A 17,322-nucleotide genomic window follows, 5' to 3' on the forward strand; every position below is an offset into this window, starting at 1 on the left:
CAGTACAAGGAGCATGTTACATTATTGTTATTAAAAAAATGGTTGTTACAGAATGTGAAAGCACACTTTCTCGTCAGCACATTATATATACAGTTTACGTGTCACACTCACACATACAAAATTACACAAGGACATTAATAACACAGGATGCACCGTAATCACTGAGTAAACAATGTTTTCGAAATTGATGCACACGCTAATTACATTATGTGTGCAATTCTTATATATTGTAACATGGAGGCGTGAAAGTAAAAATAAACTGAATTAAAATGATGAAATTCCTGTCTATATCTAATCGGTGGAAACTTATTTCGGCTTAGCAGCGAATTTAGCTGCTATTTGTTTTTTTTTTTTGTCAAACTTGTTGAATTTTTGTTTTTTTTTCTTATCAGCTTTCTGCCCTTGAAAACCACCGCCCGATTTGCTGCCTGGCTGCTCACTCCCTTTTTGCCTCTGTTGTTCACCTTGTGAACGCTTCTGTTTTGCCTCTTTCCTCTGTTGAGCATTCTGACTATTGTGCGTCTATAGCAAAAATACATGATTTAGCAACATTACAGATTGTATACTATGGTCAACATACGTATATTGTTATGACAATAAACAATACGAGTGGATGTTAATTGACACAATTTCATGATGAATAGAACATGAAATATTCGCATTAATGACTGTCTGATATATAGAATACTCACAGCTACTGCAATTGGGTCAGAGTTGCCTTTGTGCCTTTTTGGTGCACTACCTTGATTCTGTTTGGAATGAGACCTTTTCTGACTTAACGGTCCCTGTTTCTTGTCAGACGAAGATTTATCTGTGCATACATTCACCCTAATGACTCGATTGACAAGAGTAGTGCCATTAAGCTTGAGTGCTAGGGCGACTGAGTCGGCATTTTCGAAATTGATGTATCCAAAGCCCTTGCCTATTTTGGTTTTCTTATCTCTGACAATTCGTACAGATACAATTTTACCACAATCCGCAAAGTGGGACCAAATAGAGTTGTCATCAATTTCTACAATAAAAAATATGATATTGAAATGAATAAAATGAGTTACAAAAAAAATAAAGTGACAGTAAATCTCTTCATATATTCTATGCATTTTTTGTTTAAATTATACTCACTGAAAGGCAAATTGCCCAGGAAGACAGCCTTTTTTTGGTCAGGTTTAGGACCGTTGCCTCCAACCAAATCAACCCTCAAGAAGTATTCATTAAACTTGTGTCCATTCATTGAAAGAGCTTTCTTTGCTGCATCATCAGCATGGTATCTGATGTATGCATGCAACGAGGATACAACTGGATGGAGTTGGTCTCTTTTAATAACAGATAGCTTCTTTGAGATTTTACTATCCTTTCCAATGCCTCCTCTTATTCTGATTACCTCAATAGTTCCAAACTTTTTGAACAGTTTAATCAATTGTTCTTTTACCACATCTTTGGGAAGGTTTCCGACGTATATCGACCGTTTATTTCTGGCATCAACTTCTTGTGGCGTGAGTTCTTTACCCGAGTCATCTGCAGATTTACCATCTGCCAAATCTTCATCGTCGTCATCTTCCTCCTCATCATCATTTTCAGAATCATTTTCTAGCATGGAAAGCTTAGAAGTTTCCGTGTCGTCTTCAGCATCATCGCTATCCTCGTCTTCTTCATCATCATCGCTGTCCTCTTCTTCATCCTCGTCATCGTCCTCCTCAGCTACTACTTTCTGTTTTTTGATTGGTGAAGTATGATCTTCATCCTCCTCTTCATCGCTAATATCCTCGTCGTCATCCTCCTCCTCGTCATTATCAGTGAAATCTTCGTCGTCATCATCATCAGCTAGGCTTTGTCCCAACAAGGCTTTCAATCCAGGTCCAGAATCACTGACGGAATCATCTGTATCACCTTCACTACTAGAGTCTTCCTCTTCTTCCTCTTCCGCATCGTCGCTTTGCTCAACGCTTGGCTTAAGTCCCTTAAACTGTTTGACTCCTTTGTTGACAACCTCCTCCTCCTCCTCTTCTTCTTCTTCTTCCTCTTCCTCCTCCTCCTCCTCCTCGTCCTCCTTCTCCTCCCCTTTTTCCTCATCACCATTGTCGTCAAAATCCGAATCATCATCATCCGAATCTTCAGCTAGACTGTTGCCCAATATATCGATGATGCCAACATCTTCATTAGATACTTCATCCCCCTCGGAGTTACTGTCAGCCTCCTCATCACTAACATCCTCGTTTACTTCAACACCTTCGTTGATATCCTCATAATAAGTATCAGAGTCTTCCTCCTCATCTGAGCCATACACAACACTTTTCCATTGATGTCTAGGAAATTTCCGAGCCGGCGATTTTCCCACAGAAATTTTTTTCTTATTCCCAGGTGAAGCCTGATCGTTATTCGGAGTATTAGGCTTACTGTTACCTTTGGGCTTAGGGGTGTTTAATGGTGTGTTCACCTTTCCTTTCGGTGTGTTGTTCTCTGTGTTTTGATTGCCTTTGCCTTTGGTTGTGCCGTTTATCAAAGCGACCTTGCCAGTTGGTGTTTTCTTAAATTTTGGCGTCTTGTTCTTACCAATAGATGTGTTTTTCACCCCTTTCAAATCATCCTTTGGTGTTGAGGCCTGACTTTTCGGCGTCATCGATTTTGCCTTAGTCATTGTAAGTCTATTCTTTTGACTCAAAAATTGCAACACAATCGATAATTCCTTCTGAGATTTCACTGCGAACATTAACATAAATGGGAATCAATTTAAGTAAAAAAATTAAACAGTTTTAATCCTATTGTAATAATATTTTGACGATGAACATATTTATGGACGCTCAAAGTGTATGAATGCCTTTTCTGAAACGCAGTATGAACTCGATTAATTAAATTGACGGGAATTAGACTGGTAAAATTTCCCGGGAAATGGAAAGAAATACATAAAAATGGTGGTGCCACGAATCACCTTAACGGCCGGCGTTATCGATTTCGAGTATCAAAATGACTGAAAATATTGTCTCAAAGTTCGTATTCGATGAAAGAAGAAATGGATCTGTGTCTCATTGATCGTTGAACGATTTTTTTACGCGGATCTCGCATTAAAGAAACCCGGTACTATAGATTTGCGGTTTGATTAACCTCTCACGTGTGGCGGACGAGAGATATTCTGTACATTATGGAAATAAACATTTTTAACTAAATTAAGTATAGACTTTGAAAGAACTGATGCCCGACTGTGAGGGAAATACCTGAATTGCAATGTTTAGTCAGTACTCACCTTTCGATCTTCGGCTAAAATTTAAACTGATTACTCGACAACGCTAATCTTTCAACCTTCTCGTAGCCTGGCGGTAACAGGAATCTCAACCTTCACCATTACCTCTTGCACGACTTTGACCGGAAAATGCGATGTATTCGACGCTCGTAGTTTGCGCAGATGACTGCCGCGTCTCCGTGGTATGGTAAAAAAAAAAACTGAAGTGTCCTGGATCACCGTCGGTGTTAGTTCCACATCAGTAGCGTCGGTAATGGCAGTGCCCTGCATTAATTGTAAACCTAGGCCATTGACTGAAAAATACAGGGATAGTCATTCTTATGGATTTTGGTGTGTAAAACGGCACTTCACAGAGATAATGGTCTTAATTCGTCGTTAAAATTCTCTATTTAGCGTAATTACGCTGACAGAAGCGTTGACTGAAGAATATAAAGACAGTTGCCCTAATGGGCTTTCGTGTGACAACCGAAAATCGTCGTGCGCTTACGCCCCCTGAGATGTTCCAACGGTAGAGTTGACTACTTATTGCAGAACATAAGAGAGTTACCGATTTCGACACGATGCTGGCTGCATTCACCTTCCGAGCAACACAGTCTTCGCAACGGTAAGCCCAAGCCAGTACGTATCCTCTGTGTACTTACCGACTTGTCGGTGATACAAGAAATTAATAATGAGAACAAACTTCTTCCAAAATTCGTAGCAAAACAGTGATTTAATTGAAGTATATTTACCCGAGATAAGAATGTATACATAGATTATAAATAATGATGGATCAGATGCAATACTGATGCGGAGACCAAAAAGTATATTTGTATATGCGGTCCATGTACAATATTGATATTATATGATGCATTTAGGACTAATACGTGATGTATACTGTAAATTTTATAATTTTCCAGGAGACAAACTAGATTATCTACAATAATACGGCTATAATATGAAAAGAGAAGAATTATTCATTTCGAAATGGGATTCTATTCGACACGCGCTCGATGTATTCCATAACATTAGTATTCATAATTATTCCAACAACTTTTCATTTGCTCTCTTGATCTTGAATTTTCGAAGGCATGGAATCGAAACGCTGATTTAGCTAGGCGCAAGTGAAGTATCTACGTTGAGTAATTTTGATCGAGATGAAATGGATGCACGGTATCTGAGAGAGTATTTAACGCAGTGTAGTGATTTAAAGATCTAATAAGGTGATAGGGAGAGAAACAACGAAGCTTCATGAAACTTCAAGTGTATTTGAATACACATTTGAAAGGTACGAGCGAAATTTTTTATCATCCAACTGTCGCAGTACGGCAGCGTTATTCGCTGACCCGTTAACTGACGAATATATCTTTAGTCAACGGCTGACCTTCGAAGGGCCTAGCCGCTTGAGTCTGGAATCGGCAGGAAGGATAAGTGCGTATTTCTTGTGTGAAATGTGAAAACTAACATCATTATACATCATATCATATCATATCATCATACATCATCATGCATTGTATTAAAGTTCGAAACCAAAGTTTGGATGTCGGATGTTCAGAAAGTGACGTCACCTAAAAGTTTTTTTCTCTTGACATCATCGATCCGCTTGAAAATCTGCTAGCCGAATTCCTCAGTCTGGAAACAACATCACAGCGGACGGATAAGAATCGCGCTCCGCAGATTTCAACTACCGGGTTCTCTACTTCCTGGATCCTGCGCTCCGGGTCCGTTTCCTGATGCAACTTGACTTCCAGGACAAGCGCTCCGTAGTTCTGGCTGTCCAGGTCCTTGACCTAGTGACTTTTGACCGTTGGGACTAATTTTCCGTAGTTCTGGCTGTTCAGGTCCTCCACCTGGTGGATCTTGACATCTAGGAAAAGCGCTCCGTAGTTCTGGCTGTCCAAGTTCTTGATATGGTGACTTTTGACCAAGCGCTCCGTGGTTCCTGCGCTCCAAGTACGCACCTGGTGAAAATTGACTTCCAGGATAACCGCTCCGTGGTTTCTGCGTTCAAGTTTCGTTAGCTGGCGTAGCTCGACTTCCAGGACAAGCGCTCCGGGGTTCCTGTTTCATGTTTACAATAGATTATTTAAATTCATTTTTCGCGTAAGCCCAAATTCAGTAGCTGTCAGTGCGCTAATGATATTTCGACTATTTATTATCATTTTCTCATAATCTTCTTGGTAAAATGTGTCGATGCAAAAATTATACTTACCCTTGCAAAATATTTTTGATGTGTTCTAATGCTCAAAATATTTATTAGTATTCGAGGCATAACTCGAGGTCGTTAGCGGTGGTTGTTAGAGGTGGTTGGCGGTGGTTGGAGGTGTTCGAAGGTGGTTGGGGTAGTTGCGGGTGATCAAGGTGGACGAGAAGAAGGACTAGGCGGAGGAAGAAGAGGAAGACGAGAAGAACAAGGTGGAGGAGGAGGACGAGGATTTGTGCTCGGTGAGTAAAACATTTTTATAATATTTCCTGGCGATTGCAATTATATTTTATTTGAAATTTTTCGAACTTTTCATGTTTACAACAAATTATTTAAATTCATTTTTCGCGCAAGCACAAATTGAGTAGCTGTAAATGTGCTAATAAAAATTATCATATTATCAATTGATTAGTTAATTAATTATATCAATCCGTACACAATATTTTTAAAGTGTTCTTACGATGAAACTATGTATTACTGTTCGAGGTATAACCCGAGGTGATTATCAATGGTTGCTGGAGGTGGTAGGAGGTAAACGGAGGTGGTCGAGGACGAGAAGGAGGACAAGGAGGAGGAGGACGAGAAGGACAAGATGGACTAGAAGCTTGTCACAGGTGATTGAAGGTGGTATGGTAGTCTGGGGTGTTGAGTTGGTGTGATGTCGGGGTGTCGGGGTGGTGAGGTGGCGGAGTGGTGGAGCCCTACCCTACACGCTACCCTACCCTACCCTACACCCTACCCTGCCATACCCAACCCCACCCCATCGCTCCGCTCCTACTTTCACTCATCCCACTCCCACTCCCGCTCCTACTCCTGCTTCTACTCCTACTACTAGTCCAAATCCTACTACTCCTGATTCTACTCTGACTTCTACTTTCACTTCTACTGCTGCTCCTACTCCAACTCCTAACACTCCTACATAACTTCTCCTACTAATCCAGCCACGTACTATGACCGCCGACCACCACCGCCGAGATGTGACGGTGAAAATTCGTAGTTTTTAGGCTGTAACTTCTGATTCGTTGCTCGCAGCGTATCGGGACTGCGCCCAATCGATTCCCCTCGCAAAACTACGTCAGTTAAGTGCATGAAAGAATTTATTCCAGCACTTTTTAATATCGCGAAAATTTTCGCTAAAAATGCAAAGGGGTTAACCTTACTTTTTTTTTGACCAAAAAATTTTTCGTTTCAGATTCGATTAGTATGACCCTTATCTGACTAATTGGAACCCCAGGAACTCAGGAAACGCAGCGAAAGTAGCCTGGGATCAACAGCAAAGAGGTTACGATGGAAAAAGCACCAGCTGAAAAATGTCTAAAACTCAGGTTCTCGTTTTTCGGCTGTAACTCTTCGTACGTTGCTCGCAGCGCATTGGGACTGCGCCCAATCGATTCCTCTCGCAAAACTACGTCGGAATAGTGCATGAAAGAATTTATTCCAGCACTTTTCAAAATCGCGAAAATTTTCGCCAAAATAACAAAGGGGTTAACCTTCCTTTTTTTTTGACCAAAAAATTTTTCGTCTCAGATTCGATTAGTATGACCCTTCTCTGACTAATTGGAACCCCAGGACCCCAGAAAACGCAGCGAAAGTAGCCTGGGATCAACAGCAGAGAAGTTACGATGGAAAAAGCACCAGCTGAAAAATGTCTAAAACTCAGGTTCTCGTTTTTCGGCTGTAACTCTTCGTACGTTGCTCGCAGCGCATTGGGACTGCGCCCAATCGATTTCTCTCGCAAAACTACGTCGGAATAGTGCATGAAAGAATTTATTCCAGCACTTTTCAAAATCGCGAAAATTTTCGCCAAAATAACAAAGGGGTTAACCTTACTTTTTTTTTGACCAAAAAATTTTTCGTTTCAGATTCGATTAGTATGACCCTTATCTGACTAATTGGAACCCCAGGAACTCAGGAAACGCAGCGAAAGTAGCCTGGGATCAACAGCAAAGAAGTTACGATGGAAAAAGCACCAGCTGAAAAATGTCTAAAACTCAGGTTCTCGTTTTTCGGCTGTAACTCTTCGCACGTTGCTCGCAGCGTATCGGGACTGCGCCCAATCGATTTCTCTCGCAAAACTACGTCGGAATAGTGCATGAAAGAATTTATTCCAGCACTTTTCAAAATCGCGAAAATTTTCGCCAAAATAACAAAGGGGTTAACCTTCCTTTTTTTTTGACCAAAAAATTTTTCGTTTCAGATTCGATTAGTATGACCTTTATCTGACTAATTGGAACCCCAGGAACTCAGGAAACGCAGCGAAAGTAGCCTGGGATCAACAGCAAAGAAGTTACGATGGAAAAAGCACCAGCTGAAAAATGTCTAAAACTCAGGTTCTCGTTTTTCGGCTGTAACTCTTCGCACGTTGCTCGCAGCGTATCGGGACTGCGCCCAATCGATTTCTCTCGCAAAACTACGTGGGAATAGTGCATGAAAGAATTTATTCCAGCACTTTTGAAAATGGCGAAAATTTTCGCCAAAATAACAAAGGGGTTAACCTTCCTTTTTTTTTGACCAAAAAATTTTTCGTCTCAGATTCGATTAGTATGAACCTTATCTGACTAATTGGAACCCCAGGAACCCGGAAAACGCAGCGAAAGTAGCCTGGGATCAACAGCAAAGAAGTTACGTCGAAAAAAGCACCAGCTGAAAAATGTCTAAAACTCAGGTTCTCGTTTTTCGGCTGTAACTCTTCGTACGTTGCTCGCAGCGTATCGGGACTGCGCCCAATCGATTTCTCTCGCAAAACTACGTCGGAATAGTGCATGAAAGAATTTATTCCAGCACTTTTGAAAATGGCGAAAATTTTCGCCAAAATAACAAAGGGGTTAACCTTCCTTTTTTTTTGACCAAAAAATTTTTCGTCTCAGATTCGATTAGTATGAACCTTATCTGACTAATTGGAACCCCAGGAACCCGGAAAACGCAGCGAAAGTAGCCTGGGATCAACAGCAAAGAAGTTACGTCGAAAAAAGCACCAGCTGAAAAATGTCTAAAACTCAGGTTCTCGTTTTTCGGCTGTAACTCTTCGTACGTTGCTCGCAGCGTATCGGGACTGCGCCCAATCGATTTCTCTTGCAAAACTACGTCGGAATAGTGCATGAAAGAATTTATTCCAGCACTTTTCAAAATCGCGAAAATTTTCGCCAAAATAACAACCTTCCTTTTTTTTTGACCAAAAAATTTTTCGTCTCAGATTCGATTAGTATGAACCTTATCTGACTAATTGGAACCCCAGGAACCCAGAAAACGCAGCGAAAGTAGCCTGGGATCAACAGCAAAGAAGTTACGTCGGAAAAAGCACCAGCTGAAAAATGTCTAAAACTCAGGTTCTCGTTTTTCGGCTGTAACTCTTCGTACGTTGCTCGCAGCGCATTGGGACTGCGCCCAATCGATTCCTCTCGCAAAACTACGTCGGAATAGTGCATGAAAGAATTTATTCCAGCACTTTTCAAAATCGCGAAAATTTTCGCCAAAATAACAAAGGGGTTAACCTTCCTTTTTTTTTGACCAAAAAATTTTTCGTCTCAGATTCGATTAGTATGACCCTTATCTGACTAATTGGAACCCCAGGAACTCAGGAAACGTAGCGAAAGTAGCCTGGGATCAACAGCAAAGAAGTTACGATGGAAAAAGCACCAGCTGAAAAATGTCTAAAACTCAGGTTCTCGTTTTTCGGCTGTAACTCTTCGTACGTTGCTCGCAGCGCATTGGGACTGCGCCCAATCGATTTCTCTCGCAAAACTACGTCGGAATAGTGCATGGAAGAATTTATTCCAGCACTTTTTAAACTCGCGAAAATTTTCGCCAAAATAACAAAGGGGTTAACCTTCCTTTTTTTTTGACCAAAAAATTTTTCGTCTCAGATTCGATTAGTATGACCCTTTTCTGACTAATTGGAACCCCAGGAACCCAGAAAACACAGCGAAAGTAGCCTGGGATCAACAGCAAAGAAGTTACGTCGGAAAAAGCACCAGCTGAAAAATGTCTAAAACTCAGGTTCTCGTTTTTCGGCTGTAACTCTTCGTACGTTGCTCGCAGCGCATTGGGACTGCGCCCAATCGATTTCTCTCGCAAAACTACGTCGGAATAGTGCATGAAAGAATTTATTCCAGCACTTTTCAAAATCGCGAAAATTTTCGCCAAAATAACAAAGGGGTTAACCTTCCTTTTTTTTTGACCAAAAAATTTTTCGTTTCAGATTCGATTAGTATGACCCTTATCTGACTAATTGGAACCCCAGGAACTCAGGAAACGTAGCGAAAGTAGCCTGGGATCAACAGCAAAGAAGTTACGATGGAAAAAGCACCAGCTGAAAAATGTCTAAAACTCAGGTTCTCGTTTTTCGGCTGTAACTCTTCGCACGTTGCTCGCAGCGTATCGGGACTGCGCCCAATCGATTTCTCTCGCAAAACTACGTCGGAATAGTGCATGAAAGAATTTATTCCAGCACTTTTCAAAATCGCGAAAATTTTCGCCAAAATAACAAAGGGGTTAACCTTCCTTTTTTTTTGACCAAAAAATTTTTCGTTTCAGATTCGATTAGTATGACCCTTATCTGACTAATTGGAACCCCAGGAACTCAGGAAACGCAGCGAAAGTAGCCTGGGATCAACAGCAAAGAAGTTACGATGGAAAAAGCACCAGCTGAAAAATGTCTAAAACTCAGGTTCTCGTTTTTCGGCTGTAACTCTTCGTACGTTGCTCGCAGCGCATTGGGACTGCGCCCAATCGATTTCTCTCGCAAAACTACGTCGGAATAGTGCATGAAAGAATTTATTCCAGCACTTTTCAAAATCGCGAAAATTTTCGCCGAAATAACAAAGGGGTTAACCTTCCTTTTTTTTTGACCAAAAAATTTTTCGTCTCAGATTCGATGAGTATGACCCTTTTCTGACTAATTGGAACCCCAGGGACTCAGGAAACGCAGCGAAAGTAGCCTGGGATCAACAGCGAAGAAGTTACGATGGAAAAAGCACCAGCTGAAAAATGTCTAAAACTCAGGTTCTCGTTTTTCGGCTGTAACTCTTCGTACGTTGCTCGCAGCGTATCGGGACTGCGCCCAATCGATTTCTCTCGCAAAACTACGTCGGAATAGTGCATGAAAGAATTTATTCCAGCACTTTTGGAAATGGCGAAAATTTTCGCCAAAATAACAAGGGGTTAACCTTCCTTTTTTTTTGACCAAAAAATTTTTCGTCTTAGATTCGATTAGTATGAACCTTATCTGACTAATTGGAACCCCAGGAACCCTGAAAACGCAGCGAAAGTAGCCTGGGATCAACAGCAAAGAAGTTACGTCGGAAAAAGCACCAGCTGAAAAATGTCTAAAACTCAGGTTCTCGTTTTTCGGCTGTAACTCTTCGTACGTTGCTCGCAGCGCATTGGGACTGCGCCCAATCGATTCCTCTCGCAAAACTACGTCGGAATAGTGCATGAAAGAATTTATTCCAGCACTTTTCAAAATCGCGAAAATTTTCGCCAAAATAACAAAGGGGTTAACCTTCCTTTTTTTTTGACCAAAAAATTTTTCGTCTTAGATTCGATTAGTATGAACCTTATCTGACTAATTGGAACCCCAGGAACCCAGAAAACGCAGCGAAAGTAGCCTGGGATCAACAGCAAAGAAGTTACGTCGGAAAAAGCACCAGCTGAAAAATGTCTAAAACTCAGGTTCTCGTTTTTCGGCTGTAACTCTTCGTACGTTGCTCGCAGCGCATTGGGACTGCGCCCAATCGATTCCTCTCGCAAAACTACGTCGGAATAGTGCATGAAAGAATTTATTCCAGCACTTTTCAAAATCGCGAAAATTTTCGCCAAAATAACAAAGGGGTTAACCTTCCTTTTTTTTTGACCAAAAAATTTTTCGTCTCAGATTCGATTAGTATGACCCTTATCTGACTAATTGGAACCCCAGGAACTCAGGAAACGTAGCGAAAGTAGCCTGGGATCAACAGCAAAGAAGTTACGATGGAAAAAGCACCAGCTGAAAAATGTCTAAAACTCAGGTTCTCGTTTTTCGGCTGTAACTCTTCGTACGTTGCTCGCAGCGCATTGGGACTGCGCCCAATCGATTTCTCTCGCAAAACTACGTCGGAATAGTGCATGGAAGAATTTATTCCAGCACTTTTTAAACTCGCGAAAATTTTCGCCAAAATAACAAAGGGGTTAACCTTCCTTTTTTTTTGACCAAAAAATTTTTCGTCTCAGATTCGATTAGTATGACCCTTTTCTGACTAATTGGAACCCCAGGAACCCAGAAAACACAGCGAAAGTAGCCTGGGATCAACAGCAAAGAAGTTACGTCGGAAAAAGCACCAGCTGAAAAATGTCTAAAACTCAGGTTCTCGTTTTTCGGCTGTAACTCTTCGTACGTTGCTCGCAGCGCATTGGGACTGCGCCCAATCGATTTCTCTCGCAAAACTACGTCGGAATAGTGCATGAAAGAATTTATTCCAGCACTTTTCAAAATCGCGAAAATTTTCGCCAAAATAACAAAGGGGTTAACCTTCCTTTTTTTTTGACCAAAAAATTTTTCGTTTCAGATTCGATTAGTATGACCCTTATCTGACTAATTGGAACCCCAGGAACTCAGGAAACGTAGCGAAAGTAGCCTGGGATCAACAGCAAAGAAGTTACGATGGAAAAAGCACCAGCTGAAAAATGTCTAAAACTCAGGTTCTCGTTTTTCGGCTGTAACTCTTCGCACGTTGCTCGCAGCGTATCGGGACTGCGCCCAATCGATTTCTCTCGCAAAACTACGTCGGAATAGTGCATGAAAGAATTTATTCCAGCACTTTTCAAAATCGCGAAAATTTTCGCCAAAATAACAAAGGGGTTAACCTTCCTTTTTTTTTGACCAAAAAATTTTTCGTTTCAGATTCGATTAGTATGACCCTTATCTGACTAATTGGAACCCCAGGAACTCAGGAAACGCAGCGAAAGTAGCCTGGGATCAACAGCAAAGAAGTTACGATGGAAAAAGCACCAGCTGAAAAATGTCTAAAACTCAGGTTCTCGTTTTTCGGCTGTAACTCTTCGTACGTTGCTCGCAGCGCATTGGGACTGCGCCCAATCGATTTCTCTCGCAAAACTACGTCGGAATAGTGCATGAAAGAATTTATTCCAGCACTTTTCAAAATCGCGAAAATTTTCGCCGAAATAACAAAGGGGTTAACCTTCCTTTTTTTTTGACCAAAAAATTTTTCGTCTCAGATTCGATGAGTATGACCCTTTTCTGACTAATTGGAACCCCAGGGACTCAGGAAACGCAGCGAAAGTAGCCTGGGATCAACAGCGAAGAAGTTACGATGGAAAAAGCACCAGCTGAAAAATGTCTAAAACTCAGGTTCTCGTTTTTCGGCTGTAACTCTTCGTACGTTGCTCGCAGCGTATCGGGACTGCGCCCAATCGATTTCTCTCGCAAAACTACGTCGGAATAGTGCATGAAAGAATTTATTCCAGCACTTTTGGAAATGGCGAAAATTTTCGCCAAAATAACAAGGGGTTAACCTTCCTTTTTTTTTGACCAAAAAATTTTTCGTCTTAGATTCGATTAGCATGAACCTTATCTGACTAATTGGAACCCCAGGAACCCTGAAAACGCAGCGAAAGTAGCCTGGGATCAACAGCAAAGAAGTTACGTCGGAAAAAGCACCAGCTGAAAAATGTCTAAAACTCAGGTTCTCGTTTTTCGGCTGTAACTCTTCGTACGTTGCTCGCAGCGCATTGGGACTGCGCCCAATCGATTCCTCTCGCAAAACTACGTCGGAATAGTGCATGAAAGAATTTATTCCAGCACTTTTCAAAATCGCGAAAATTTTCGCCAAAATAACAAAGGGGTTAACCTTCCTTTTTTTTTGACCAAAAAATTTTTCGTCTTAGATTCGATTAGTATGAACCTTATCTGACTAATTGGAACCCCAGGAACCCAGAAAACGCAGCGAAAGTAGCCTGGGATCAACAGCAAAGAAGTTACGTCGGAAAAAGCACCAGCTGAAAAATGTCTAAAACTCAGGTTCTCGTTTTTCGGCTGTAACTCTTCGTACGTTGCTCGCAGCGCATTGGGACTGCGCCCAATCGATTCCTCTCGCAAAACTACGTCGGAATAGTGCATGAAAGAATTTATTCCAGCACTTTTCAAAATCGCGAAAATTTTCGCCAAAATAACAAAGGGGTTAACCTTCCTTTTTTTTTGACCAAAAAATTTTTCGTCTCAGATTCGATTAATATGACCCTTGTCTGACTAATTGGAACCCCAGGACCCCAGAAAACGCAGCGAAAGTAGCCTGGGATCAACAGCAAAGAAGTTACGTCGGAAAAAGCACCAGCTGAAAAATGTCTAAAACTCAGGTTCTCGTTTTTCGGCTGTAACTCTTCGTACGTTGCTCGCAGCGCATTGGGACTGCGCCCAATCGATTCCTCTCGCAAAACTACGTCGGAATAGTGCATGAAAGAATTTATTCCAGCACTTTTCAAAATCGCGAAAATTTTCGCCAAAATAACAAAGGGGTTAACCTTCCTTTTTTTTTGACCAAAAAATTTTTCGTCTCAGATTCGATTAATATGACCCTTCTCTGACTAATTGGAACCCCAGGACCCCAGAAAACGCAGCGAAAGTAGCCTGGGATCAACAGCAGAGAAGTTACGATGGAAAAAGCACCAGCTGAAAAATGTCTAAAACTCAGGTTCTCGTTTTTCGGCTGTAACTCTTCGTACGTTGCTCGCAGCGCATTGGGACTGCGCCCAATCGATTCCTCTCGCAAAACTACGTCGGAATAGTGCATGAAAGAATTTATTCCAGCACTTTTCAAAATCGCGAAAATTTTCGCCAAAATAACAAAGGGGTTAACCTTCCTTTTTTTTTGACCAAAAAATTTTTCGTCTCAGATTCGATTAGTATGACCCTTCTCTGACTAATTGGAACCCCAGGACCCCAGAAAACGCAGCGAAAGTAGCCTGGGATCAACAGCAGAGAAGTTACGATGGAAAAAGCACCAGCTGAAAAATGTCTAAAACTCAGGTTCTCGTTTTTCGGCTGTAACTCTTCGTACGTTGCTCGCAGCGCATTGGGACTGCGCCCAATCGATTTCTCTCGCAAAACTACGTCGGAATAGTGCATGAAAGAATTTATTCCAGCACTTTTGAAAATGGCGAAAATTTTCGCCAAAATAACAAGGGGTTAACCTTCCTTTTTTTTTGACCAAAAAATTTTTCGTCTTAGATTCGATTAGTATGAACCTTATCTGACTAATTGGAACCCCAGGAACCCAGAAAACGCAGCGAAAGTAGCCTGGGATCAACAGCAAAGAAGTTACGTCGGAAAAAGCACCAGCTGAAAAATGTCTAAAACTCAGGTTCTCGTTTTTCGGCTGTAACTCTTCGTACGTTGCTCGCAGCGCATTGGGACTGCGCCCAATCGATTCCTCTCGCAAAACTACGTCGGAATAGTGCATGAAAGAATTTATTCCAGCACTTTTCAAAATCGCGAAAATTTTCGCCAAAATAACAAAGGGGTTAACCTTCCTTTTTTTTTGACCAAAAAATTTTTCGTCTCAGATTCGATTAGTATGACCCTTGTCTGACTAATTGGAACCCCAGGACCCCAGAAAACGCAGCGAAAGTAGCCTGGGATCAACAGCAAAGAAGTTACGTCGGAAAAAGCACCAGCTGAAAAATGTCTAAAACTCAGGTTCTCGTTTTTCGGCTGTAACTCTTCGTACGTTGCTCGCAGCGCATTGGGACTGCGCCCAATCGATTCCTCTCGCAAAACTACGTCGGAATAGTGCATGAAAGAATTTATTCCAGCACTTTTCAAAATCGCGAAAATTTTCGCCAAAATAACAAAGGGGTTAACCTTCCTTTTTTTTTGACCAAAAAATTTTTCGTCTCAGATTCGATTAGTATGACCCTTCTCTGACTAATTGGAACCCCAGGAACTCAGGAAACGTAGCGAAAGTAGCCTGGGATCAACAGCAAAGAAGTTACGATGGAAAAAGCACCAGCTGAAAAATGTCTAAAACTCAGGTTCTCGTTTTTCGGCTGTAACTCTTCGCACGTTGCTCGCAGCGTATCGGGACTGCGCCCAATCGATTTCTCTCGCAAAACTACGTCGGAATAGTGCATGAAAGAATTTATTCCAGCACTTTTCAAAATCGCGAAAATTTTCGCCAAAATAACAAAGGGGTTAACCCTCCTTTTTTTTTGACCAAAAAATTTTTCGTTTCAGATTTGATTAGTATGACCCTTATCTGACTAATTGGAACCCCAGGAACTCAGGAAACGCAGCGAAAGTAGCCTGGGATCAACAGCAAAGAAGTTACGATGGAAAAAGCACCAGCTGAAAAATGTCTAAAACTCAGGTTCTCGTTTTTCGGCTGTAACTCTTCGTACGTTGCTCGCAGCGCATGGGGACTGCGCCCAATCGATTCCTCTCGCAAAACTACGTCGGAATAGTGCATGAAAGAATTTATTCCAGCACTTTTCAAAATCGCGAAAATTTTCGCCAAAATAACAAAGGGGTTAACCTTCCTTTTTTTTTGACCAAAAAATTTTTCGTCCCAGATTCGATTAGTATGACCCTTATCTGACTAATTGGAACCCCAGGAACTCAGGAAACGTAGCGAAAGTAGCCTGGGATCAACAGCAAAGAAGTTACGATGGAAAAAGCACCAGCTGAAAAATGTCTAAAACTCAGGTTCTCGTTTTTCGGCTGTAACTCTTCGTACGTTGCTCGCAGCGCATTGGGACTGCGCCCAATCGATTTCTCTCGCAAAACTACGTCGGAATAGTGCATGGAAGAATTTATTCCAGCACTTTTTGAAATCGCGAAAATTTTCGCCAATATAACAAAGGGGTCAACCTTCCTTTTTTTTTGACCAAAAAATTTTTCGTCTCAGATTCGATTAGTATGACCCTTTTCTGACTAATTGGAACCCCAGGAACCCAGAAAACACAGCGAAAGTAGCCTGGGATCAACAGCAAAGAAGTTACGTCGGAAAAAGCACCAGCTGAAAAATGTCTAAAACTCAGGTTCTCGTTTTTCGGCTGTAACTCTTCGTACGTTGCTCGCAGCGCATTGGGACTGCGCCCAATCGATTTCTCTCGCAAAACTACGTCGGAATAGTGCATGAAAGAATTTATTCCAGCACTTTTCAAAATCGCGAAAATTTTCGCCAAAATAACAAAGGGGTTAACCTTCCTTTTTTTTTGACCAAAAACTTTTTCGTTTCAGATTCGATTAGTATGACCCTTATCTGTTTAATTGGAACCCCAGGAACTCAGGAAACGTAGCGAAAGTAGCCTGGGATCAACAGCAAAGAAGTTACGATGGAAAAAGCACCAGCTGAAAAATGTCTAAAACTCAGGTTCTCGTTTTTCGGCTGTAACTCTTCGTACGTTGCTCGCAGCGCATTGGGACTGCGCCCAATCGATTCCTCTCGCAAAACTACGTCGGAATAGTGCATGAAAGAATTTATTCCAGCACTTTTCAAAATCGCGAAAATTTTCGCCAAAATAACAAAGGGGTTAACCCTCCTTTTTTTTTGACCAAAAAATTTTTCGTTTCAGATTTGATTAGTATGACCCTTATCTGACTAATTGGAACCCCAGGAACTCAGGAAACGCAGCGAAAGTAGCCTGGGATCAACAGCAAAGAAGTTACGATGGAAAAAGCACCAGCTGAAAAATGTCTAAAACTCAGGTTCTCGTTTTTCGGCTGTAACTCTTCGTACGTTGCTCGCAGCGCATGGGGACTGCGCCCAATCGATTCCTCTCGCAAAACTACGTCGGAATAGTGCATGAAAGAATTTATTCCAGCACTTTTCAAAATCGCGAAAATTTTCGCCAAAATAACAAAGGGGTTAACCTTCCTTTTTTTTTGACCAAAAAATTTTTCGTCTCAGATTCG

At 41.5% G+C, this 17,322-nt stretch overlaps 1 protein-coding gene across 1 annotated transcript; it reads right to left on the minus strand.

The window, feature by feature from the left end:
* Positions 1 to 3: 3 nt before the first annotated feature.
* Positions 4 to 3,390, minus strand: LOC124180587 (RNA-binding protein 34-like). The gene is made up of 4 exons (XM_046566295.1): positions 3,239 to 3,390; positions 1,123 to 2,697; positions 693 to 1,012; positions 4 to 522 (listed from the first exon to the last, which is right to left on the minus strand). Exons 2-4 carry the CDS (start codon positions 2,633 to 2,635, stop codon positions 307 to 309), a joined length of 2,049 nt encoding a protein of 682 aa, XP_046422251.1. The 5' UTR covers positions 2,636 to 2,697; positions 3,239 to 3,390; the 3' UTR covers positions 4 to 306.
* Positions 3,391 to 17,322: the final 13,932 nt, after the last annotated feature.

The sequence above is a fragment of the Neodiprion fabricii genome, chromosome 4, assembly GCF_021155785.1.
Source record: "Neodiprion fabricii isolate iyNeoFabr1 chromosome 4, iyNeoFabr1.1, whole genome shotgun sequence".
NCBI lineage: Eukaryota > Metazoa > Arthropoda > Insecta > Hymenoptera > Diprionidae > Neodiprion > Neodiprion fabricii.

Bases quoted from the DNA above. Each gene is read 5' to 3' on its own strand.
- LOC124180587 (XM_046566295.1), bottom strand. From the start codon at position 2,635: ATGACTAAGGCAAAATCGATGACGCCGAAAAGTCAGGCCTCAACACCA. The intron at 1,013-1,122 runs GTGAGTATAATT...TTTTTATTGTAG, and splicing joins CCTGGGCAATTTGCCTTTCA to AAATTGATGACAACTCTATT. The intron at 523-692 runs GTGAGTATTCTA...TTTTTGCTATAG, and splicing joins CTGACCCAATTGCAGTAGCT to ACGCACAATAGTCAGAATGC.